The sequence below is a fragment of the Notolepis coatsorum genome (genome assembly GCF_963971535.1).
Source record: "Notolepis coatsorum genome assembly, chromosome: 18".
NCBI classification, from domain to species: Eukaryota; Metazoa; Chordata; class Actinopteri; order Aulopiformes; family Paralepididae; genus Notolepis; species Notolepis coatsorum.
In genome coordinates, this window is record NC_140182.1 from 96,772,935 (window position 1) to 96,800,131 (window position 27,197).

The following is a 27,197-nucleotide window of genomic DNA, read 5'->3' on the forward strand; positions in this document are numbered from 1 at the left end:
CTTGGTAATTTACTGTACAACTGGGTTAGGACATTTGTAGGGGCCAGTTTCGAATTGCAGTCTCCCGTAGGTGTTCTTAGAGTGTTTTTGAAAGTGGGTAGTGATTCACATTCCTTTACAGCTTTGGGTAGGGCGTTCCACATTGATGTGGCATAATTGCGAAACGTGTTTAGTCCCTTGTTTGAGCCGAATCTGGGTTTAACATGATTTGTGGAGCTCCCTCTGGTGTTGTGATCGTGGTATTCACTGACCTTTGGGAAGTATTTTGACATGTACATGGGTACCTTGGTCATGTAGTGTATCTTGTAGACCAGGCCCATTGCAAGTTGCTGTACTCTGTCGTCTACTCTAAGCCATCCTAGGTTGTCAAAGTGGGCAGGGGTGAGGTGGGTTCTAGGAGTCAGGTCAAGTAGACCGTTTTACCCATAGATCAAGTAGTCAAGTCAAGAGTTTTAATTGTCACGGCATACAAGTATACAATGAAATGCGGGGGGTCTTGCCTATTATTATTATTGTGCATAATACAATAATAATATAATAAGAATCCAATAGAACAACATTGTGCAATAATACAAGTAATCAAAGTAGGGCATATCGGTGTACTGATTGATTGAAAACTTTATTAACAGATTGCAGAATGGATACAATACAGTACAGCTCAATACACACAATTGTTAAGGGGATGCAGACCAGAGAAAGACTTTCGTCTTGTTTACATCAGGGTCCCCCATTTTCAATTCATCAGGATGAGTTATTTACAGAGCATGGTAGGACAAGCTAGGTCTTGTGGTAGTGCAATGCACTGTTAGCTATATGGATGAGGCACTGGGTCTTTATGTACACTGCTATATTATACAATCTCAAGTTATACTATACTATTCTTAAAGTGACCTTTCCTTTTGTAAAGTGACCATAAGTGTGAGCATGTACAGCATGAGTGTGTGTGTGCTCATGTTAAAGTGGCTGCTAGTGTGTGAGCGTGTACAGTGTGTGTGCTCATGTGTGCTATATATATCTATGGTTTTACCGGTATGGTCAATGTATTTATTTTATATATATAAAATTATAAAACTTATTACAAATAAGTTACAATGTAGTAGACAATAAAAAGGTCAGGGGAGAGGGTATGAAAGACAAGGAGCCATATTATATCAAAACCTTTTCAAATTGAATTATTTATTTATGAAAATGGCAGCACAGTAAAATGAACGGAAGTCCTCTGGTCTCATCACACAAAATCCTGACTATTCAATCAATCCAAGAAACTCAACATTATGCAGATGAATACCTTTTTGTCATATATCAATAGTATTGGAATAAAATATTAGCAGACTTACCCTTCCTTTTTCATTATTATTTTCCAATACTTATTTTCATTCAGACACATTCAAATGATGTAATTTATGTAAAAGATGTAATTATGCAAAATATGAAAGGTTGCCATTGACCAAGGTGTAACTGAAGCATTCTTATCCTAGACATTTACCAAGGAGATGGAAAGAACAGAAGCGCAACATAAGATACAACAAAAAAAGTTAGGCATGTTTATATGGGCATTGTGGATCTGTGTGTAAACCCTTTGATAGTTAATCATTCACTCTTACTACATGGCACAATAACACACGTAGTACAGAGTACAGAGAGAGATATGGACAACACCTGTGCCGCACTAGTATCACAAGAGGCACGAGAGCTGGCACATACAGAGGCGAGGGATGAGAAATGTAAATGCTTACGCAATTTCAACAGGCAGAGAAATCGTCATGTCTGAATACCTATGAACAAAATGAATTACCTATACAATATTGAGCCTTGCCAAACGATAGGAAAAATCTGCAGTCCGTGAGACCTGGATTCCCATCTCAGGCTTTGGGTCCATTTTGAGAGGAGAGGCAAGTCGTGTCACTCCTCTCTTCTTTCTCCACTCCCCCTCACTAATAGAGCTCCCTGGCTTTGACAGCCTGCAGCTTGTCCCTCAACATTTGAAAGCTGGGCCGAGCCACAGGGTCCAGGGTCCAGCACTGCTTCATGATCTCGTATACGGCCTCGGGACAGCCATCTGGAGATTCCATTTTGTATCCCTTCTCCACACGAGGCACTACCTCTTTCAACGGCTAAGAGTTGGAGTGGTGGCACAAGAAGGAAGTAGTAGAGACAACAGATGACATCATGAGAACATGCTAGAATAGCTAGTATACATTATATGTTGTAGAAAATAACTGTGATGATGACTTATCTTAGCGTAATTATTCAACATCACTCACATAAAGGCATTGTTTAGATAATTACACAGATTCTTTCCCTCAGCTGTCATCGCCCTAGACTCTGTGCCAGATATATATAGCTGTATATATTTGTACATATCCCTTACTGCTGGCCAGTATGACTATGACCATACTGTCTTTATACCTGTATAAACACCCAGTAGTACTAATTTATATATTCTATACCCAGTTTAATCACCTGTACATTGTAGATTACTATTGCACTTTACTTTTACATTTGCACTCTGGTTGGATGCTTATTTTCGTTGTACTGTACTTGTGCTGTATGATGACAATACATTTTAATTAATCTAATCAAACTTTGACACCAATTAGGAGGAGTGGGGGTAAACGTAGTTTTTGTTTTACATGTCACTTTCATATAGATAACAAGGCTAGGACATCACAATGTAACAGCACATTGTAAATTTGATCATGATTGGAGTGGTTCACATTTTTGGTGGCAATAGCACCAGCATGTGGGGAAATTAATCAAATCCAGTGAGACAAGTGTCAAGTGAAGATAAATAATGGACTGAAATTCAAAATGGCAACGTACTCCTTTAATGTTTAGCAACTTATCGAAACTTCAGAGGTATCCTAGCACAAACATATTTGTAAAATTTGGTGTAAATCGGACAAAGAGTTCACAAGTAACACATCACTTCCTGTTTACCATGTTTTTCCAGAAATTTGAATGGATCTGGTGGTAATATGGCTTGGCCAAAGAATTATCTAAATAACACATTTAAAGACATTGGACCTCATTCACCAACAGTTTCTCTTACGAACTTCCAACGAGGTTGTCGTAAGAGGAAACGTATGTGCTGACCCCCCGTATTCAACAGGTAGTGATTTGCGATGGATAAAAAATGTATTAGATTCAAATTGTATTGTTATCATACAGCACACTATAGCTATAGTGGAATAGACTGTATTAATATTCCATATTTATACAGTCTTGTTGCGTGCTCCTGGCCACCTGCCTCAGAGCACACAGACACGTACTGTATAGCCTACGTGCGTAATGAATGAACAGTAGGCTTATATTATTCTAATGACTTGTTTTATTGGGAGATTGCAGATACTGTATGCGCTGCCCTATAGTAGTAAAGGCTCCCACAGAGTCGGGCGTATTGTGAGCGGACCGGACTCAGCAGCATGTCCGCAGTCACTTGAGGTTTCATAGTCAAGCCGAAGTGTATCACTGCGTACCAATTTCCTACATTTCTCATGCCAGTTTACTACATTGAATGCAGGTCGATGTCAACCAACACGTTGAGCAGCCTTTTGTGACCTCCGCGCATTAGAAAATGTGAGCTTTGCACGGACGTACCCTGCGGACAAGATGGTATAAATATGGAATATTAATACAGTCTATAATAAATAAAACAAGTCATTAGAATAATATATGCCTACTGTTCATTCATTACGCACATAGGCTATACAGTACACGTATAGACGGTATAAATATGGAATATTAATACAGTCTATTCCACTATTGCTATATCCACGCTATTAGGTTTAGTTCTTATTTATTTATCCACTGTCATTTGCAGTGTTGGTGTAGTGCTTTTATTTATTTTCGGACATCACATGCGTTGTTGAGGCATGACTGTAAATGTAAAACGATTAAAAAAAAATTATCATACAGATAGTCCTATTTATTATTATTATGATTATTTAATCCCAAGGATGTCTGTAGAATAGACGTGAACGCAATCACCATGATTCCTCCCAAATAAAGCCCTTAAGAACACGTCGCACACCAGTCTGTCAGACTTACGACTGCTCTTCAGCGTTCCTAAATCCTGCTCTTAGCTACGAGCAAATCCCGAGAAGGGACCGTTCGTTACTCCCAAAATCATCCCGAAAAGGTCTTAACTAGAGCTAGGATGAAATTTGCTCTTAACTGTTGTCTTAAGTCTGTTGGTGAATGAGACCCAGTCTGTTGGTGAATGAGACCCATTGGTCTCTAGATGCCAGGTGAACAGCCTAGGTGGGACATTTTATAAATACATTTTAAAATGATGAAGAATCCAACATGGTGAACTTCAAAATCCACAACATGAGATACGCTCATTTGAATATTGGAGGTTTGGCCTGATGGTGGCGCTACAGAAAAGGTTATGGGGTCGCCAAAATCAATAGGGTTCTTCCGCTAGAGATCATCAGTGTTCACAGCTAATTTTAGAAAATTCTAATAAAAACTGTTCCAGTTATTGCGTTCACACTCTGGGTCGCGGTGGAGCCAGACAGGGTGAATCCATAATGTCCCAGACACTGTTGTTTCGGGGATATAATGAATGACTCTAAGCTATAGTAGTACAATGACATTTTCCAATTCTTTATACCAAGGTAATAAAGATACTTACAATTCTTGGGTAAGGCACTCGGCCAAAGGAGTAGATCTCCCACAGCAGAATGCCATAGCTCCACACATCAGATTTGGTGGAGAATTTCTATTCACCAAGAGATAAAGATGCATATCAAGTAAATGCGTATGTCTATGGAAAAGCACATTATTGAATAGGTTAATGGTCCTGAAGGAGAGTGTAATAATAATAATAATAATAATAATAATAATAATAATAATAATAATAATAATAATAATAATAATAATAATAATAATAATAATAATAATACATCAGACATATATAGCGCTTTTCTGGGTACCCAAAGACACTTTACATGGTGGTGTTATATAAAACAAGTAATAATACTCTTTGATAATGACAAAATGATTAAAAATAGATACTTAAAATAGATTTGTGTCAACAAGGGAGAAAAACATGGGTGGGTAACAGCAGTTTAGGTGGGAAAGCCTGTGTGAAGAGGTTGGTTTTGAATGTTGGGGGGCAGTGTGGGGGCATTTTCTATGTGGATTGGAAGTGCCTTCCACAGAGGAGGCAGTGACAGAGAATGCCCTGTCACCCCAGGTTCCACAGAGAGGAGGCAGTGACAGAGAATGCCCTGTCACCCCAGGTTCCACAGAGAGGAGGCAGCGACAGAGAATGCCCTGTCACCCCAGGTTCCACAGAGAGGGGGCAGCAACAGAGAATGCCCTGTCACCCCAGGTTCGACGATCGGTCCGAGGGGGCGGTTGACAGGAGGTTGGTGTCAGCAGCCCTGAACTGTCGGGAGGGGGCGAGTTGTTGAAGGAGGTCAGACAGGTTGGGTGGAGCTAGGTGGTTGAGGGCCTTGTAGGTGGCGAGTAGAAGTTTGAAGTCTATCCTGTATTTAACCGGGAGCCAGTGGAGGTCATGAAGGACTGGGGTGATGTGGTCACTTAAACAGGTACTAGTGAGTAGATCATGAAGGACTGGGGTGATGTGGTCACTTAAACAGGTACTAGTGAGTAGATCATGAAGGACTGGGGTGATGTGGTCACTTAAACAGGTACTAGTGAGTAGATCATGAAGGACTGGGGTGATGTGGTCTCTTAAACAGGTACTAGTGAGTAGATCATGAAGGACTGGGGTGATGTGGTCACTTAAACATGTACTAGTGAGTAGATCATGAAGGACTGGGGTGATGTGGTCACTTAAACAGGTACTAGTGAGTAGATCATGAAGGACTGGGGTGATGTGGTCACTTAAAAAGGTACTAGTGAGTAGATCATGAAGGACTGGGGTGATGTGGTCACTTAAACAGGTACTAGTGAGTAGATCATGAAGGACTGGGGTGATGTGGTCTCTTAAACAGGTACTAGTAAGCAGGTCATGAAGGACTGGGGTGATGTGGTCACTTAAACAGGTACTAGTGAGCAGGTCATGAAGGACTGGGGTGATGTGGTCACTTAAACAGGTACTAGTGAGCAGGTCATGAAAGACTGGGGTGATGTGGTCACTTAAACAGGTACTAGTGAGCAGGTCATGAAAGACTGGGGTGATGTGGTCTCTTAAAGGGGAACTATCTTATAAATTGGTTTTCCAGTGTTTAGCATTGTTTTCTAGCAATGTGGGGTTGTATCAACACTAGCTATGAGATCAGATGAGACAAGGTCCTCCCCCACTGAACCAAGTAATTCTGATTTGACTCAGTTGCTGACGTGAATTAGGCACTGATCTGCATATCACAGCCCCTGGTTGTAGCCACCGCCCACAATCAACAATTCGCTCAACAACGGAGCGACTGGAAATAATGCGAAAGCGGTTTCCCTGTCACTGACACTTCCTCAAACAGGTTGACGTGACGCGAGTGCTGATAGAGAGAGCGAGAGAGAGAACAAGCGAGTGAGAGAGAGAGAGAGAGAGAGAGAGAGAGAGGGAGAGGGAGAGACAGACAGATAGAGAGAGGGAGAGAGAGGCTCTCATACGGTGCAACTTGAGTCATCTCGGAGCATTTACACACACTCCCGACTGCGTGCGTGTGTAGGGAAACACGCACGCTCTCGGAGCATCTCTCCTCCATCTCTCTCTCGCTCGTTCTCGCTCTATCAGCACTCGCGTCACGTCAACCTGTTGCAAAATATCATAGCGCACACGCACACTCCCACACGTTTTCCTATCCGTGCAATAATATTCACATGGGTATATATTGTCATTTGAAACAAGTTACCAATGCATTGTCCCGTGGGATTATGCCCCCCCGCGGCAAAATTAATTAGTCTCCCTCTCCATCTCTGTCTGCCAGAGCAGACTGTGGGTGACTGTCATACAGCGCATTGCGAGTATGGGCGGAGCCCAGCCAAAAACAGCTTGGAATCTGGAAGTGCAGAAAATGCTGCTCTAGAGTACTTGATTAGAAATACAAAACAATGAATTTTTTTGAAAATAAAATTACAGATGTGTTCCATAGACTCACAGGAATTGTGTAAAATTGCCCAAATAGTGAAAGAAATAGTAAGATAGTTCCCCTTTAAACAGGTACTGGTGAGCAGGTCATGAAGGACTGGGGTGATGTGGTCACTTAACAGATACTAGTGAGCAGGTCATGAAGGACTGGGGTGATGTGGTCACTTAACAGATACTAGTGAGCAGGTCATGAAGGACTGGGGTGATGTGGTCACTTAACAGATACTAGTGAGCAGGTCATGAAGGACTGGGGTGATGTTTTTTTTTTTAACCTTTACTTACCCAGGGTAAGTTCGCTGAGCACAGATGCTCTTTTTCAGCTACACCCTGCTTCACATTCACACAGTTCCATTCACACCTGGGAGCTGCCCAGTACAACCACAGTCTGACACCATTGGCCACTGAGCAACTCCACTGGAGCAGTTGGGGGTTAAGTGCCTTGCTCAAGGGCACTTCAGCGGCAGATTTTTCCTGCCGGTCCCGGGGATCGAACCGGCGACCTTCCGGTCACAAACCCGCTTCTCTAACCATTAGGCCACCGCTGCCCGGTACTGGCGGCAGTAGGCAGGCGGCAGAGTTCTGTACATACTGGAGTTTATTGAGGACTTTGTTTGTGGAGCCGTAGAGGATACTGTTACGGTAGTCAAGCAGGGATGCAAACAAATGCATGAATAGTTGTTTCTGCAGCAGTGCGTGACAGTGATGGTCGTAGGTATGAAGGCGAGCGTACCTTTTCCCTGAGGGCCTCTGGCGACGTCCACTTCACAGGCAGCTTGGCGGCGTCCTGCGTGGAGGACGACTCCTTGGTCATGCCAAAGTCACTGACCTTGGCCATGTTGTCGTCCGACACCAGAACATTACGGGCCGCCAGGTCCCTGTGGACAAAATGACTGGCCTCCAGGTACTCCATGGCCTTGCACACATCTCTGCAGAGGAAAAAGGACGACGGAAAGTCAAATCAGTAAAGAAGCTTGTCCCCCGTCAGACTGGCACACAAGTTATCAGGTACTACAGTACTTGTCAAAACATTGACCGTCTTTCTATAAATGGCCTGCATTTATATAGAGCTTTTATCCACACCACAATCCTATGCCTCACATTCACCCATTCAGTCACACATTCACGCACAGACAGTGGAGGCAACCATGCATGGTGCCAACCTGCTCATCGGGAGCAGTTAGGGGGTTAAGTGTCTTGCTCAAGGACACATCGAAACACTGTCGGGAGGAGCTGGAGTCTAACCAGGAACCTTCCGATTACCAGACAACTGTCTGTCGCCCCCCTGATATAACAGGTGTAGACTATGATGTATAGAATACGTACAGATATGATGATACATATATAGACGTACGCACAGTGTGAACTTGAGGAGAGAATCCCCACCCAGTACTGTCCGTCCTCTGGATCGCAGGTAGTCAACCAGGCTGCCCTGAAAACAAACAAACACAGAGAGGGTCTCTAATCACGCTGTAGATCATAGGTTAGATGTTGAGGTAAGGGTGGCTGAGACGTTCATCCATTCAATCTTTATTCAATCTCGAAGGATCATTGAGAGCAAGCTCTCATTTCCAATGATGTAGAGAAATGCAAAACATAATAAATACAAACAAATATAGAAACAGAAAGTCAATCAATTAATTAAACATTGAAAATAATTTAAAAACAACTACAGACTGTGGTGAAGCAATTTGCAATTTAAACTGACCAATAGATACTAATGAATTGAGTTTTAAAGTGCATTGCAAAACATTCCATGTTTCTGGGGCACAAACGCTAAAAGCTGATTTTCCTAATTGCAAAGTGCAAACTCTAGGAAGTGTAAGCCTTAAGTGTAAGCCAATCAGAGCAAGTATGATAAGGTCCAGAGCTCCAATCCAGCAATGAGGTGATGCAGGGTGGGAGATCACCAATAATGGCCGTATACAGAAACAGATGCCAATGTAAGTCACGTCTCTCTGCCAGAGAGGATCACCCAACCTTAGCATATAGGATACAATGATGGGTACCATAACTGTCACCAGTGATAAATCTAAGGACAGAATAATGACATCTACATCAACATCTAAAGTCGATGTAGAGGCATCGTTGTTGGCAATGGCGGTTGTAGATATCACAGTGTTGGGTCTACTGAGAGGGGGTGGTGGTTTTTAGGGCACTAGGATTCACCGCTGAGCCGTCCAGGGGTGTCGTGGGACCAACACAAATACCTGTGATGGGAGATTCCCACTTGATAACCCCAATAACATATGGTACCCACACTCAGCACTGCCCGCCATACCTTTTTACATCTAAACTAGGAGACGTATGTACTCATCCTAGTCTACGGCACATAGGACAATTACATCATACCGTGTATTTGTAAAAACAACATCATGTTGAGTCATAGGTTATTACTACATAATGTTAGCCTCACATAGCCAGACGAATCTTGTATGATTTCACAATGTTTTTGTGAAATCGTGCCAGATTGGTCTGGCTTCTTGCGAGGCTAACATAATGTTGGGTCAGACAGTGAGGCCACCTACCTTGGCCATATATTCAGTAACTATATACAGGCTTCCCTTTTCTTCCACAATCACTCCCAGCAGCTGCACCAGGTTGGTGTGCCGTAGTTGCCTGTAGAAAGACAAACCCACAGATTGGCATGTTGTCCAGGGTTCATTCACACGACTGACCAAGAAATCAATACAGGAGAAGAGAAACCCGTGATCCAGCAATAACGAGAGGTGCAGCTTCAAATGTGATAGTAGCAAAGTCTGTCTAAAGAGAAGTCGGTTCACTGTGCCGCCATCTTGATAACGAAGGACAACAGGACCTGTCCCCTAGCTCTTTGAATGGAGAGTCATCCATATCTAAGAATCATACATACATAATTGTTTTTCACTGGTAGATTGCACAGAAAGGTTAATTCGGTCAAAAGGGAACATTTTGTGATTTTAAAATGCCTTTTTTCCCCTCTTTGAACTGCTGCGGTGAGGCAAGCGATAACGGAGTCTCATGGCAAGCACAGAAAGACTCAGAAGAAGCTTCTATCCCCAGGCCATCAGGATGCTCAACAAACAATAACACTATGTAACAACCATCAAATGCACTCACAGCACACACATCCACACGCACACACTCACTTTAAACAAACAACTCACTGCAGCACTCACTTTAGAACACCTAAACACACTTTATATTTATTGGTAAAGAATTTGCACTACAACCCATACCTCAGTACACCTTACTGTAAATTGTACCTAAATTGTACCTCATCCCATTTCTGCTTTGCACTATATAGTATATTGTATGGTAACTCAGTTACTTGTACTCTGCATTGAACATTGTACATATGTACATACTGAACACTTGCGTCCACGTACGTGACTTCTATTTTTTACTTGCTATACTTATTTTATTTTATACTTATCCTTATCCTTTTGTCTAGCACAGTCTCTGGAGCGTAACAGAAAGAAGCATTTTGTATAAAAGTATTCTGTACTTCTGTATGACAACTAATAAAGAAACTTGAAACTTGAAACTCAAACCAGCCTTTACACATTTGCCACCTGCCACAGTCCTGAGTTACCATGGCATCAGATCTCAAGAAGAAATCAATAATATCTAATAAATAATATAATATTATGACAAGATGTGTAATGGTCCTTACGTCATGACTGAAGCCTCTGCAATGAAGGCCTGTGCTGTGGCATCGTGTTTGATGCACTTCACTGCGACTTTAGTGCCTCTGTAGTCTCCCACCATCACATCTGGGAAGAAACACAGACCGGGTCAGCAGGTCCCCAGTGCACACTATCTGTACACCTTTATTTATCTAGACCTCAGACGTCCAAGCTAATAACTCAAGCAAATGGGCAAAAGGTGTATATTCACTGAGGCAAAAACACAGCATTATCCTATTAACTGTTTGAACGTCCTTGTTGATCAACCGCAATTAGGAAAATGCTTACTGTATGTGTGAATGCATGATCTATTGCCCTGGCCATTTCAGTTTGTTTTAGTCATTGAAATATTTCACTGGATCAAACCACTTCCATTCCCCAAACTATCATGGTACTTTAAAAAAAAATAAAAAAAAGTTTTATTATAAATCATATATATTATAATATTACCACCAGTATTGTGGTTTAAATTTGATTATACCATTATATTCCTGTTGGCCTCACCATGGTAAATGATTTCTACAATGGCCATGGTAAAACTGAAATAACCAATCAAACTACCATGATACTTTCATAAGGGAAACTCCATTCACACAAAGTCCATACAAATGAGTCCACTTGCCTCCAAACTCTCCTTTCCCTATCGCCTGGAGCAGCTTGAGGTCCTTTATGTTCATGGACCAGCCACCTGAGGGACAGACAGAGAGGAGTTATTCAGCTGACCTTCGATACAGCCTATTCCCCCTAATCAGTTAAGCTCAGGCTCCTGTAGGGTTCATTCCTCCTATAACTTACATTTACATTTAGTAATTTAGCTGACGCTTTTATCCAAAGCGACTTACAAGTACTGTACAACAAGTCAGCAGAAAGGGTACAACTCTGGGAGCTAAGGGTCAGTAACGTTGTTCGTCAGTCAACAGTGTCGAACTTGGGTGCTACAGTCTTGAGTGCATAGTAGTAGACATACGGTATTAGCATAGTAGGTAGTATAGGAAAGGTAGATTCCTTAGTTAACAAAGTGCATGATAGTAAAAGAGAGTGCGAAGGAGAGTATTTATTTGCATCCTTCTTTCTTCATTTCAGATATTGATTGAAAAAGTGTTTTTAGTCGACGGCGGATAATTGGGCATGTTTTTGGCTGTCCTGACTGTGGTGGGAAGTTCATTCCACCATTGTGGAGTGAGGACCTATAAGTGACAGAGTCTCAAGAGACAAGTCTTACTTCTGGAGAACTCATCCTGCGCAGCCACAGTCCCCTCCTCCACCTTTGGCTTGATTAGTTTGGTGCACAGGCCATCTGCATCTGTGGTGTAGTGCTGGGTACACACAGGAGGAAACAGTGGAGATAAGTGTGAACTGTAGAATTCAACATGGGTTGGAACAATGTGCCTCATTCATGAAATATTCTCATGCTCAAATTTGTTCTTAGACACTCTAGCCCTCTAGTCTCTAGTCTTACAGACAGGAAGAAAAGCCTGATGGCTATTTGTGTACCCCTCGTAACAGGCAATCATCCACGCTCGCAAAGACATTCGTGTTGGCCAATCGGTGTCTAAAGTCAGGGGTTACGTAGTACGAGATGAGCTTGAGGGCTAAAAACAACTGCATGAGTGTTTAAGAACAAATTTGTGCATAAGAACATTTCATGAATGAGACCCATTGAGCGACTTATGACTCAGTTCAGGAGCATTCACTCAGTAGTACATCAAAATGGCCAATAGAGGGCAGTATTATCAAAAAGGTAAAAACTACTACAAGCATAAGGTTTTGCTGAGGTTTTTATAAAAAATTAAAATAATAAAGGGGGGGGGGGGGGGGGGGAGTCAGACACAAACTATATTTCATTCAAAGTGGCAAATTCCTACAGGAATAGGAACTGTTGGAGAGTGAAAGCCGTGTGTCTTATTGAGGTTAAGCAGTCTGGAACCTCAGTGTAATGTTCACACTTCCTCTTTGTCACTTCCTGTTCATTATTTGTTCCAGGAACTGTACAGGGCCTATGAGGTAACACATAGGCCTGAGCCTTCTAAAACAGGAAAATGAAATATGCATAGACTGTAGGCTGAAGGTGAACATATCAACATAACCAACAACAACAGAAGCAGCATTCATTTATGACACATTTGGATGTACATGGTGTTCTGGTAAACTGTTTAGTTTTACCACTAGTAAATTGCTAAATTGCATACATATATGGAAATACAAGTGGTAAACTGGGGCCGATTTCACGATGCCCCAGTTAACCAATTCATCAGTTTATCAACGTGACCCTTCAACCTCTGGCCTCACGGAAACATGGCACAACAAACCAAACTTCCAGATTCTCTTCTTCAAGGCACTTAGAAAGGATCATCAATCAGATGTCCATTTAATTTCTAAATGAACTGAGCAAACACAGAAAGTAAGTAATTTCTCTTCAGAAGTCCCCGCCAATTTAACCTCACGGGTGACTTGGGAACATGCCGTGCACATTAAGACGATCTCAAACATCCAAAACAACAACAACAACAACAACAACAACAACAACAACGAAAAGTAATAAAGCATCCGCCTTGTAGGGGCGCCCGAGTGGCGCACTGCATACAGCACTACGGTGCAACGACTCCCGGATCCGGTGATCTTTGCCGAATATCTTCCCCGGTCCCATCTCCCATTCCTCCTCGCTCTCTCTCTACCGGACTGCCCGATAGCAAAAATCAATAAAAACATAACTTGTCCGAAAGGACAAGTAACATTTAAAAGCATCCGCCTTGTATAAACGAGCTGATCAGTTAGAAGACTTTACCAGAACCAGCCAGAATGTGTCATTATTGGAACAACAAACCCAGTCTCATCACCTCCACCAGCTGCACGAGGTTCTCAAAGCAGGTCACTTTCATGTCTTCTATCAAGGTATCCTGGCTAGTGTCCTTAATGCTGTTCTCTGCTGGGGAGGGGGGCATCACGGTTTCTGACAAAAACAGTCTAAATAAAATCATTAAAAAGGCTGGCTCAGTGATTGGCCTCCCTCCTGATTCCTTGGAGATCATCATAGCCAAGCGAACTAGAACTAAACTGAACACCATTTTATCCTTTGAAGGCCACCCACTGTTCATTATTTTTGATGCTCTGCGAAGCTCATTCAGTGATAGGTTGTTGATGCCTCAATGCTCTGCTGAGCGATTGAGAAGGTCCTTTGTTCCTGCTGCGGTTAAATCTTTTAACGAACACCGTTAGCACTGTGTTGAGAGAGGCTCTCCTCTTCTTACTGTGTTGTGTATCTTGTAATTGTTTCTTTCATGTTTGTATATTTTGTATTCGCTCTGGTGGCAAACCATGTTTCCCCTCTGGGATTAAGAAATAAACCATACCAAATTAGCTCTCCTCACCTCCACCAGCTGCATGAGGTTATCAAAGTAGCCCTCCTCATCGATACTGAGCTTGCCGTCGTTGTAGGTGATGCGGTAGTGCTCCACCTTTCCATCACAGCTCACACACAGGGTGTAGTCACCAGGGTAGTTGGTGCTCTCTCGAACCAGGAACAGACCCGTCTCTGGAGGGTTGAGCAGCAGCTCTGCCTGGTCCCTCGTTATCTTTCCATGGAACCACCTGGGACAGGGACAGCATGACATACGCAAAGAATTTAGAATCTGTAATGCCATCAAAAGAGTCCCGCTTGGTATTGCACTTTGTTTCTTTTTTCTTTGTTTTGGTCTGATGCGTGGGTGGAAGTTTAGTAACTTATTATACTGTGAATTTCTCCAGACCTCTCTTTTTTGAATAGCAATAGTAATCCCTCGCCTATCCCCACTGAAATCCAATCCACACATCAGACCAAAACAAAACATGTAAACATAGTGAAATACCAAAGCGGGGCTCTTTTGCCTAGAATTCGCTCTTTGATGGTATTACAGATTCTACCTTTAAAGTAAAAATAAAACACAAAAATGGTGTTATTGTGCATCTCTGTGAGGATGTCAACGCATCCCAAGAACACACCATAATATCCCTGTCAACAACATGTCACTGTCAATACACTGTCGGTATAATTTTTGAATAGAGTGTGACTTTGTGGGGAATAAAAGGACTACACAAGTGAGTAAGTTGGGCACACATGCACAAATAGACACACGCACACACACAGAGTTTCTTAGAATGTGGTCAAACTGCGAGACTTCTGAGATTATTTCTGCAAAAACAACAGGAAACTCACACCGAGCAGAGCTGGAAACAGACACAGAGAGCCGTGCACTGCAATTACAGCTCAGCCCAGCCCAGCTGTGGTCTGCGTTCACATTTACAACGGCTCCACTGCCGCGACAAATAGGCCATCTGCCCTGCAGCAACCTGGCAGCCACGGGAGGAGGGTGAAGTCAAATGATTTTCATACCATAACTGGAGTTGGCACACAGGGTTGTGTTAGGGTGGCGACTGGTGATCCGTCTACCTTGGCCCAGTAACTACCGTAATGTTTACTTTTGAAAAGGGAAAGTGTGCAACTGGATAAAAGTGTCGCTGAACCTTTGATGCTACTAATGGGGACTTGTTGATTCAAGGTGGGAACAAATGGACTCACGGCATCAGACTGAGCTTGCCGTCGCACTTCACCCCTTCTCTCTTCTGCACATAGTTGGCCGGGATGGTTCCCTCGCGACCAGAAGTGTTTTTGGCTTTGTACCAGTTTGGGTCCTGCAACACAATATGTCAACAAATCCACAGACCGAATACATATTAATATGGCCTGAGGGGTATTACCATGAGAATCATCATGCTGTAAAATGATCACACCAGAAATATATGAAATTTGAAATTCAGATCATGGGAAATTCGAACCCTCTAAATAAAATAAATAAAACACAGGCTTAGAAGCTGAGCTTCCCAACCCTCTGCCTTTTCAGAGGAACACGTTACCTTTGTGACCACAATAATAGTCAGTACATCGCCTCTGCTGAAGGGCAGGTCCTGCTCTGTGGTGCCCTTGAAGTTGTACCTGGCCACGCACTCTGTGCCCTGGGGCCACGGTGTCTGAGAGAGAGGGCAGATGACTCATTATTGATTGGATGACCACTCCGTCCCAGTGGCTCTCGCCCTCTTTCATGTCGTGGAGCAACATTGCATAAGACTTTGTGTCTCAGACCGTCTGAGAAGATCTTTTCTGTTAGATAAGATTATGTCCACAATTCCACAACTCGTAGCGGAGGAGAAAACAACCAAAACATGTCTCTTATACAGTAGCCTGTATTCTCTCATTGGGCTCAACTTTTAGTGAATGAAATAGTTTAAATGTTTATTAGGATCCCCATTAGTCATCATCGACGTGTTGACTATTCTTCCTGGGGTCCTTACAGATATACACATACAAATATGATACATTCAGTATAAATCAGTCATATATCACATACATAATCAATAAAAACAAAATAAGGTCATAGGTGAATCCATTTAACCATACCTTTAAAACAAAGTTAACAGAAGAAGTTTGGATAACATGGCTGCAGCTACACTCATGCATGACATACAGTATATTGATTTCCTTCCGGATTATGGCTCCTTTTAAGTTTCTTTTTGAAACTGTCCTTGTTTTCCATCCGTATGATATGTAATGGGATCCTATTCCAATATGTTATAGCTCTATACATTGCAGTTTTCTTGAGACCATTGGTTCTAGGCAGAGGTAGGGTAAAGCGACTACTTGAAGCATGTCTGGTATTATGGTCATGTCTATCATTGGTGGATAAAATCATAGAATACAATTGAGTGGGTTTACCTAAGGTAATAGTGAAATGAAACAACCAAAGATGTATGTAACCAATTTATTTTGGCCATCAAGCAAAACCTGCTCTGATGAAGGCTGACTAGGTCGAACCATTTTGTTCGATGGCCAAAATAAATGAAGGTAAAACTGAAGCACTGTCCTTCTCCTCAAAGTTGGTGAGTGCTACCGTACATCTTTGGATGTTGCTTTTTGAAGAGTATGTTTGTTTTGGTTTAGCACCACCGTAAGAGCTTCCTTCTGGGAAGACGTGTCCAACACCTTCACTGCAACAGTGATATCAAACTATTTCTTGTTTTTTTCTGGGGACCCCTTGAAACCTTTTCATGGACTCCTGGGGGTCCACGGACCACACAATGAAAACCACCAGGCTAGTTGGGACATCGTGTGCAGTATCTCTTCATGTGTATCCGTGTCCTGACTCGTACAACCTTTTTGTTGACTGAAGAAGAAGAAGAAGAAGAAGAAGAAGAAGAAGAAGAAGAAGAAGAAGAAGAAGAAGAAGAAGAAGAAGAAGAAGAAGAAGAAGAAGAAGAAGAAGAAGAAGAAGAAGAAGGTTTGTCTTACCTGGATCTCTGTCATTCTGAAGGGGACGAGTCAGGAGGACCCTCTCAAAGGTGATGTCCACTAGCTGCTACCATCAGAGCGCAACAACACACTGTACCCACACACACCTGCGGAGAGAAAAACCAAACAAACCGAGGACATAAAATGGCGTGTCCCACCATCGTAAAGAAGAGTGGGTAGGGCTATTTTTTTCTTTTTATTGTTTTTCACAATAAGCAAACAATCACAAACACAAAGACATAACAAAAACACAATCCAGGGCTGCATTATAAGTGTCACTTTACAAAAATATACTTTTCACATGATGAGTACTCAATTCTCTTACTTTCCCAATAGTTATGGTGAATATTCTTTAAAACTATACATCATCCGCTGACTGTCGTAATTAACACATTCGGCACCAGACCCGAGATATCCCGGGTTAACTCGCCATGCGTTGGGCACCAGACCCGAGATTTCTCGGGTTTTGGTCGTTTATTCCTTTATTCGATATTTGTATTCATTATTCATCCACGGACCTCTGTGTTACCATAGGGAATGAGTCTGAGGTCGCCAAAATGCAATACCGGCCGCATCCCGCTAGACGGCGGTATCGAGCACCCTTTGCCTAGAACTAGGCTCAAGACTAGGGGAGACAGAGCCTTCTCCACCGCAGCACCTACACTGTGGAACAGCCTCCCTCTCAAAGTATGGGCCGCTCAGACCTTGCAGGTTTTTAAAATCACTTTAAAAAACCTACCTGTTCTCCCTGGCCTTCCCCCCCACTTAATCACCACTAAACCCCTGGCCCTTTTTATCTTCTTTGTTTTACTGTGTCCTACCTGCTTTTATTACATTCATTGTTTTACTGTGTTTTTTTAATTTTATATCCTGCATTGTATTATTTTTGTCTTTTTATCAACCTGCCTGTGAAGCACTTTGGTGCCAGCTGCCGCTGCCTAGAAATGTGCTATACAAAAAAAATTTACTCGACTTGACTTGACCTTTTGTAACCTTGTATCTTGGCCTGTGTAATGGCCAAATGTCTCCGGTTTCATGTTTCCTTGTCGGGCGAGGGCAGCCGTTCTCCCGGTTCCATTGAAGCGCGTCAAATATCCCCGATCCATATGTTGTGGTGGATTATTACCCTAGAACGCTCTAAAACCATACTTATATTCACCACGGTATAACACTGGAACGTATGGATGGAAACATTTATTCTTTTTCACATATTGAACAATAGATAGGTGATGTCAATGGGCCATAGTATTGTATCCATAGCTATAATATAGAATATAGTTATAGCTCTACAAACAAGGTGACTCACTCACTCCTATCGTTTAAAGCGCGGCCTAGCTACAGCGGGCCTGACTAATAGCTGGCGCCGAATGAGTTAACATATAAAAGTAAAATTTGTCCCAGTACTTCAAAGGGCTCATTTTTACTTATAGCTAAACAAGCAAACTAATATAAGAATGAGTCTTAATAGCGTCGACTCAGAGGGTTTAAAAATAAACTCATGCAACAGAAAAGGGGAAGTAGCAGGTCTTCTTCTCGGCCACACTTTCACAGCTGTAGGAGAGGGTTTCCATAGCGTAAGCTGATGTGTGTAGGTCTAGTGTGTGTCTAGAAGGGGGCGGGTTCGACGCGCCAATAATACCATGTTACTACTCAACAATATACTCTGTTGTGGTGCATATAACTTTTAGATAATATCCCGGGCTACGCCTCTTGTGGCTGTGAATCAGAGGAAAAACCTTGGTCCACTTAAGCCTTTTTCATTCTGTATGGAAAACCCATCCATTTAGACCAAAAATGGTCACACTGGTTCTCTCGACAAGGCCCCAATGACTAGGCCTATAGGGATGAAGATAGTCCTCCTCTAACACAGGAATGTAAACGCGCGGTGGGACCTGACCAGACTTGAGGGATTCATTTCGCCTCGCATTTCGTTTTGAGTCAGTAGCAGTAGCCTGCTTTACGGGCCTCCGGCATGGCTGACCTACAGTATGACAGCGACTTTTCCATGATACACAACAAATGAAAGCAATAATGAACAGCGAATGGCCCTCAGATTAAGTCACCCCCACACTCCCTCCCACCATCCCCTCCCCGACTTCCTCTCCCCCTCCAGTGTCAGTTCCCATGGAGAAGCAGTGGAAGCCAGTGGTCAGGGCTCAGGGGGACGGCCCGCGACTTCACAACGTGGATAGGTCGCCGCGCAGCATAAGGTCACTTCCTCCAAACAAGTCAAAGAGACCCGTTACTGTCTGCCGTGTACTTCCTGCATGAGAATTCAGACCGTGAATAATCCCCCGGTAGGGTGGGGTCCTTAGGAGCAGGGTGGGGGTGGATGGGGGGCTGCTGATATCACTCTTAGCTACAGACAAAAGCCACACTTCCTCTCAGGAACACACGCTTCCTCCATTGTTACAACTGCTGCGTCATTTTACATAGAACGTCATCCACGAGGCCGATTACAAAATGGGCTCATGTGAGGATAACACAACGACCAGAGCACCCGTTCTGAGTGTAAACAATCTCCTAACACACACTAAACTAGCACGGTGCGTCCCAGCGAGCGTTCCTGACACTCGTTGTAATGTGGCGGGACACTTCCCATGGGGAACACGCAGCTGCTTCCATCTACGAGAAGGGCAACAGTGACTGGACAGAATGCCCAAGATCGTGGTCCGGCAATGACACGCCTCCTTGTTTTACTAGTTTCTCAGGGGTTTCCTCCATTCCCAAAGCACTCCTTTAAACACTAGCATTTTAAGGAGAGTATGTCATTTAACGACCGATTCAGACATGAAATACTTCAACGTGCTCCGCGAGGCAATCAGGAATCAACAGACGCTCAGTCACTCAGCTGAATTCATGTCAGCATGAGCTGCAACATGAAGCAACATATCACTCAGCTGAATTCATGTCGGCATGAGCTGCAAAATGAAGCAACATATCGACCACCGCTTGGAAGATAATGAAGCGATCTGGATCTCGGCGAGGGGGTCCTCACTCCTCAGTGAGGGAGTGAGTGACGTCACCGTGTGAGGAATGGGTGGACTGGGCCAAAGCCTGGCACAAAAAACTCTGTTTAATTCCACTCTCTTGTGGGACAGTGAATGCAAGCCACCAGCAGCTGATTGACTTTGAGAACAGAACTCGGCCTGTCATGGTGTCACATAACAGATAAGGGCTTTTGCCATTTTCCAGAGGGCTATGCATTGAAGCACAGCTTGCTCTTTTCAGGAAGCAGACAAGGCCCTCTTTTGTGAGCCGGTCTGGCTCCCACTGACCCCTGTCTCACTGAGGGATCTATCAGCATCCGTCTGTCCAGAGAGGAGCACTGCTCGTGGGTCAGAGATGCTGTAGTTCCGGTAGGTCAGGAGATACGACTAGAACCGTTGACCTTTTCTACCCGCAGTCAAACCCTGTGCTTTCAGCACAGCTCAGCTGAAGTCTTTCAAAACAAAAAGAACACTTCTGCTTCTCTTTTAGTCAAGAAACAGGCCTAGCATTACACGTAGGATTGGTTTACAAGTAAAGTAACGTGTGATATACACAGTGGTGGCTGGCAACTCTGGTGTGTAGAGACATCAAAGTGAGAGATGCTGTCCGATACAACCTGGAACAAGAAGTACATGGCATCAGCAGCCCCAGGCTAGCGCAGGACCAGGAAGCCAGCAGCTTCAATGACAGACCAGGCATGATCCTGTGATACAGAGGGAGAACTCACACCTCGCCAGGCGAGAAGAGGAGCCGATGCCTCTCGTCATCCTACTAACATACCAAATATTAAGGATATCGGGACAATTTGGGGGCTAAAACATGGTTGTCGAATATTCCCTATACTAAAAATCTGATACCAAAAGCCACAGTGGTACATGTCAGAGATACTAAAGCAATGCCCCTTGATGTTTGGTGTTTTTGGCACATACAAGCATGTTAGATCTCTCTAATGGAGAAAATGGATTATATCTCTGACATTGTCAAATTACCCCAAACTAAAGGTCTATGTCTCTATACTGTTAAGTCTATACTGTCGTCTATACTAAAATCCATATTTATCTACTGCCTATACTGCTTACATCTGTCTGACACTGTATGTACACAGCCTATAGTTTATCCATATAACACTGTACACACTACATCTATATCGGGGTGTGTATATATATACACATATTATTTAGACCACTGACTAGATGGTTATATTATTAACCATAGTGTATAACCATATTTAAAATGTAGCCTTTCTTATATAGTCCATACACATGTTATACATGTACACTACAATGCACTTTACTGCCCCTTTGCACCGTGGTTAGATGCAAACCTTAGATGCAAAACAGCATCGTTTTACAAGCTACCAACTACTTCACACTGCAAGGAGTTGAACTACAGCAAAGCTACCCTGAAGAGAAATATAGTATGGTTAAAATAAGCTACTTTATACTACTAAATAAGCTACTGTATAAAGATAATAATTTCAATAACATCTGCAATGTATGCAATACACAATTATAACATATAGATAATAGACTAAGACTAAATTAAGTGGCATGCCACTCAACTGAAAGTGAAAACCAAGTACGCCTCACTTTAACAGCCGCCTGCCAGTCGGACATGAACCAAATAACTGTACCTTGATAATGGCCTCACCCGTCAGTTGTCAGAGCAGAATATTTTGTACAACAGGGAGAGGAGGAGGGGGGGGCTGGTCAAAGAGGTTTCACTAAAGAGAGGGGAGGCAGTGGACAGTCGAACATAAAAAAAAATATATATAAAATAAAAAAAATACTAATAATGTAATTCCTTTATTTTCTAGTAGCCTCTACCGAAAATTGTAGTTCCAGTAGTTAACTCCACCTCGACATGTCAAAAAATCAAAAAATTAACTACTAGCAAGCTACTGCAAAATGTAGTTACACAGTACTAGCTTGATTACATGTAGTGAAGCTACTCCCCATCACTTACAGCCAGTCCCATCATATTGTTCAGAGTAAACGGGTTGATCAGCATTTTAATCCGCCTTGTGCAAGTCTGTGTAGCTTTTAACTGTGCTGAGGTATGACATTAACAGCCAGTCAGTTGGTTGAAGCAAGACAGGACAGGCAGAAATAAATACCGCCACGGGCCCTGTTAAAGTCTGCCACTCCCTCCATCTAGCTGCAAAGAAAACCTCCAGTTGAAAAATGTTGCTTCGTTCAGCGATCACAAAGGCTGCAGCGAGATAATGATCTAGGCAGGGTGGGTTAGCAATGCCTTGCTGAGATCCTACAAGTAATCTACAGTGGAACAGTTATTCAAATGTTTGGCCATCGTGTTCCTTCAAAAACAAAAACAACCTCAATTAGCTAATATAGGCTGGAGGGTTGGCTAACGGGGTAGCTAGCTACTGTGAACCTGGGACACAGTTGGAGATGGCACAGCACAAACAACCCCACAAGCTCCATGCCTGTGTAATTAGCAGCTGTGTGCCCCCGGTGTCCTTCCTCCGGGCGCTGCAGGGGAGCCTCAGCAACCCGCCTCTCATCCTGGTCCTCCAGCCTGACGACGCTCAGCAACCCTTTGATGCTGCTGCTGCCCTCTTATCATCACTATTACAGCAACAGCAGGGTGGCAGGGCCAAGAAGCAGCGAGAGAGAGGGGGGGGGGGGGGGGGGGGGGGGAGAGTGTGTCACACCACTAGTTGGTCCAGCTGGGCCTGACAGTCTGCAGATGTTCTCGTGGAGTCACAGAGTAGGAAGTCAACTTTTGCCTCAAGGACAACAGCTGGCCTCTGGTGCAGCAACACCACTCACTGTACCGCGTCTCGCAGAGGAAGAGACGTGTTCGGTAGCATGCGATTCATAATAGGGACATGTTTCATTAGCTAACCGATCGGGTTATCTGATGTGAAACTTAGAAAAGGCGGCAAAGAAAATGTATACAGTATATATATGCAAATGACCAAATACAAAACAAAAACATCACGTAAGAGCCCAACCTGATAGCTAAGTATTAAGTTTACTGCTTGAACAACAACCTTTTCATAGTAACAGGAAGAGACAAATCAATGGCTGTTGGTTGGGGGGAAATCCCTCGTACAAAAATGACATGGGTTGCAGACATCGAGCCAAGCGCCACAATCAACTTTGCATTTTATGGCTCGTCACAGCTGCCAAGTCTGTACAATGGAGGTCTTGACATTGAGGACCAGCCCAGGGCACAAACAAACACTAAACCAGGGCAGCGACTGGTCATTTTAACCACTAACCATTTCCTTTCGACCCTGGGAATCCCAACTTGAGTATGACATAAGAGCAAAATGGCCACCGTGTGAATATGGTCAATATAATAATCTCCAAAAAGACCTAGCATAAGTATGTGAAAGAGCAATAACAGAATAGGCCCACTAGACAAGTCATGTTAGGTGACCTCCCAGAGGGGGCGGTGATTAGAGAGAGAGAACACATAATCATCAACATTCCACTCATAACCAGGGTTGTGTGTGAACTGAAGGTCTGCTCTACCATGCTGTGATGAACACTTTGCAGCGCAACACTGCACTGGTGTTGCAGCCATGCATGATGCATAACAGAGTAACTGTTGGTTGTTGTTGCTCTGGTGTAGTTTCATATTATGCACACACTGCTACTTGGTTTGCCAACCATAGCTTTCTTTGCAGCTTTTTGGGGACTCAAGAGGCCCTTTTTGGAAAAGCACTGTGACCCTGCGAAGAGCAGGCTGGGTTCATTCAGATAAGCCACTGACCTTTGTGGGGACACTCCTGCCTTGCTCAGCCAGGACATTACCCCAAAACTGACACCACCGGTTCCCAGTTCCTCTCTCCAACCAAAATGGCTTTCCACTGTGTTTTTGTCTCTGACAATGTCTTCTTTTCAAGATTTTGATGAATAGTTTCTGAAAAATGACAGCATGAAGTGGCCCCAGACTGAGAGTCGTGATCAACCAACTATTCCGCATCCATCGAGTCCTCAAACCCCAACTATTCCACAATATCCATCAAGTCCTCAATCCCCAACTATTCCACATCCATCAAGCCCTCAATCCCCAACTATTAGCTACATATCCATCGAGTCCTCAATCCCCAACTATTCCACATTCATTGAGTCCTCAATCCCCAACTATTACACATCCATCAAGTCCTCAAGAGAGTTGGAGCAGCGGTGCCCAAACTTTTCGACATGAAAGGCAGATGGCTGAAAGGTAACGAGGACGGTGGGCTGTGGGGCAAAGAATATTTTTAAATAACCTGATCATTATAAGGAATAGGGCTGTCCTCGCCCAAAGCTATTATTTTTCAACTAATAGATTAGTTGATTTAAAATCGACAAATCTGTCAAATTTGAGATTCCCACATGCAATAATGCAGAAGAATCTCTTTAAACCTAGTGCTTATTAGATGTATAGAAATATATCAAATATATAGATGTATGTATGTTATACATAATAATTTACTAATCAACTAACAAAGTCTCGATCACTAACACCAAACTGTCATTTCTATAATGTTATTAAATTGCACCCTGATCCCAACCAGACTAATTTGTGACGGGAGAGTGTCCAGGTACCAAAACAGAAGATCTGATCTTTTGAACCCTTTGGATGGGGCAAAAATAATAACATGGAGGGCCGAGATTGGGCCCATGTGTCCTACATGTGGTGGCCCCAGTAGAGAGACAGTCTATTCATAGTTGATCGCAGACATATTGGTCGCAAACAACAGATGATTGTAATCAAATAGCAGGTGATCATCATTAAATGACAACCGTGGCCAATGAGCTGTGGCACAGCGCCATATTGTTTGGCAAAACTCATCACAAGAATACTATGACTAGTTGCTACTTGCTTCTCTATCCCTGCAATAAATCAAATACTAGTCCAGCAATGGTGGAGGCCTCTGCGACGAACAGGAGAGTGCATTCAGTAGCAAGGTCTAAGGCATATGTCCCCTGGTGACATGCGGATGCACAATATATCAGTGACCATATTGGTATCAGATGATATCAGATTTTTTTTTTTTATTGCCATCAGTCTCATGAGCAGAACTGGTCAGATGAGAAGAACCAATGATTATTTCTCTGTCTAGCTGTGCAGGTTGTGTTTCTTTTTGTTTGGGTACTTGCAACAGCATTGTTGCAAGAAATAAAGACAGACTAGTTCCATTTTACAGTGTTTTCGTCTTGCTCACTATGTACAAAATCATTGCTGCAGGAACTTTATACAGACACATCATCAATAGATATGTAAATATCGGTTAATCGGCAATAACAGGAACTGTATTTTTAGGTTATCGATATAAGCCAACATGTTCATACTGGTGCATAATGTACTTAGTCTGAGCTGGAGAGGAGCAGAGAGGGGCCAGGGTTGTGACTGTATGAGGGACCTGCCTCAGCTGCTGTGCCCATGGAGCCAGAGAGGTGGAGGGATGAAGAAGCCACGTTCCAACATACATATATATTTATATTTATGTAACGGTTGTGACAACGTCACCTCAAACTTCGATGCCCCGAGTGGGAGTCGAACCCCGGTCTCCCACACCGCAGGCAGCAACACAGACCGCTATACCAAGAGGTGAATTCACTACTTCGCAACGTGTCCATCTGTCTTTGAGGATGTGAGAGTGAGTTTAACCCATAGCACCGCTACTCACCCCAGCCCTAAGCTTCTTGACTGCGCGATACCATTCGTTACATTATATATATATATAATATAATATATTCCTAATACCAAGGCCTGAACAGGCCTAAACACAGACACACACAGAGATACAAAGACACACACACAGAGGTAATGCACACACATACAGACACAGTACACCAAGGAACCCATATGAAAATGGTCAGATGAACTTCTTGAGTACCTGCACAGTAATGGATCTGCACAGGACAACAGGGGGAGCTGATCTTACCTGTGTTGTTGCCAGTGGATACGGACTTATTTTACTAACACAGGTGATGATCGGCTAACTGTCCAGCGTCCGTTTTCATCTGAAGAGTGTCACAGCAGGCATGATGATCCATCCAATAATAAACACAACTCGGATCATTCAGGAAACAAAAACAAGCGGAGTGAGGAGGAAGTGAACTACATCACGGAGTCAGGGTGCGTCTCGTTAAGTCTAAACAACACAACTAAAAAGTGGTCAAATCAACAGATCTGTCCCGTTTCAACTCTCTGGTCATGTAGTCTTTAAGGCGATGACGCCCAACAGGAGATACTCGAACAAAACGTGCAGTGGTGCGTAAAGTTGCATTCAGAATTGCGCGTGTAGTACAGAAATAGCCTATTTGGAGACTATTGTAATAAAGCAGCTTCACTCCTCTTTCAGAAACGCTCAAGTTTTGCCCCACCTCGATGTTGTATTGCGCATGCGCAGTTATGATATACTGGAGAGGGGGGGGGCTCTGGACATACTGTCTGAAGACAGAAATTATTGCTGAATTCTGATATATTCAAGGGAAAGGAACCATGGAATTGTGGATAAATCATTTATTGTTGAACGGTTATTATTTCTAGTCATGACATGATGTGGTTGCATTCTGCACAGGAACCACGTTTCTCAAGAACACTACTTCAATGTGTGAGAAAAGAATCAAGGCCTTACTGCCAACCAACACAAAATAATAGGCCGATGGATAGAAATTCAGACAATCGCAACGGAATACTTGGATTCATGTAGGCCTATAAACAGTAATGATTCCAAATACTGTACCTTTATATATATATATACTTTAGTATGCTTTCCCTTTCAAAATCCGGGTCAGCTCATGGTCTCAGACTGTTCACATTTTGTTTGGAATCTTTCCTTGTTATTGCTAATGTAATATTTATTTTTGTGTCAGAACGGAAAATAACCAAACCAAACACATGGCTTCACGGCCCCCTGGTGGCCAACGGGAAACAAGACATTGATGTGTCGGTCATGTACAGTAACAATAGCAGACTTTATCAAAACGTTTTTTCTATGAAGAGCTGTCTCAAGAGATGCTATTTGCACATCACACCAATGGAATGTTTAAAACATGGCTGCTCTGTTCGTATGATCAGTATATGCGGTGAAACGTGCAGTGAAAATGAGAGATAAATCTATTCTTGTATAATTAACAGTATGTATCAAAATATGATTTATGCACACAAACTGAGCACTCATAATACCACATGA

The 27,197-nt window shown here is 43.0% G+C and overlaps 1 protein-coding gene across 1 annotated transcript; it reads right to left on the reverse strand.

The window, feature by feature from the left end:
• Positions 1 to 1,159: 1,159 nt before the first annotated feature.
• On the reverse strand, positions 1,160 to 26,363 carry LOC311244638 (tyrosine-protein kinase CSK-like). The gene is made up of 13 exons (XM_084334259.1): positions 25,944 to 26,363; positions 17,045 to 17,151; positions 15,616 to 15,729; positions 15,281 to 15,393; positions 14,094 to 14,313; positions 11,948 to 12,041; positions 11,348 to 11,413; positions 10,713 to 10,812; positions 9,586 to 9,676; positions 8,416 to 8,489; positions 7,791 to 7,986; positions 4,640 to 4,726; positions 1,160 to 2,114 (listed from the first exon to the last, which is right to left on the reverse strand). The coding sequence occupies exons 2-13, from the start codon at positions 17,057 to 17,059 to the stop codon at positions 1,935 to 1,937; spliced, it is 1,350 nt and encodes a 449-aa protein (XP_084190385.1). The 5' UTR covers positions 17,060 to 17,151; positions 25,944 to 26,363; the 3' UTR covers positions 1,160 to 1,934.
• Positions 26,364 to 27,197: the final 834 nt, after the last annotated feature.

Excerpts from the sequence above, each read along its gene's own strand:
- LOC311244638 (XM_084334259.1), bottom strand. Across the intron at positions 15,394-15,615 it reads CTATTATTGTGGTCACAAAG|GACCCAAACTGGTACAAAGC; the intron begins GTAACGTGTTCC and ends ATTGTGTTGCAG. Across the intron at positions 10,813-11,347 it reads AGGGAAAGGAGAGTTTGGAG|ATGTGATGGTGGGAGACTAC; the intron begins GCAAGTGGACTC and ends GTTTCTTCCCAG.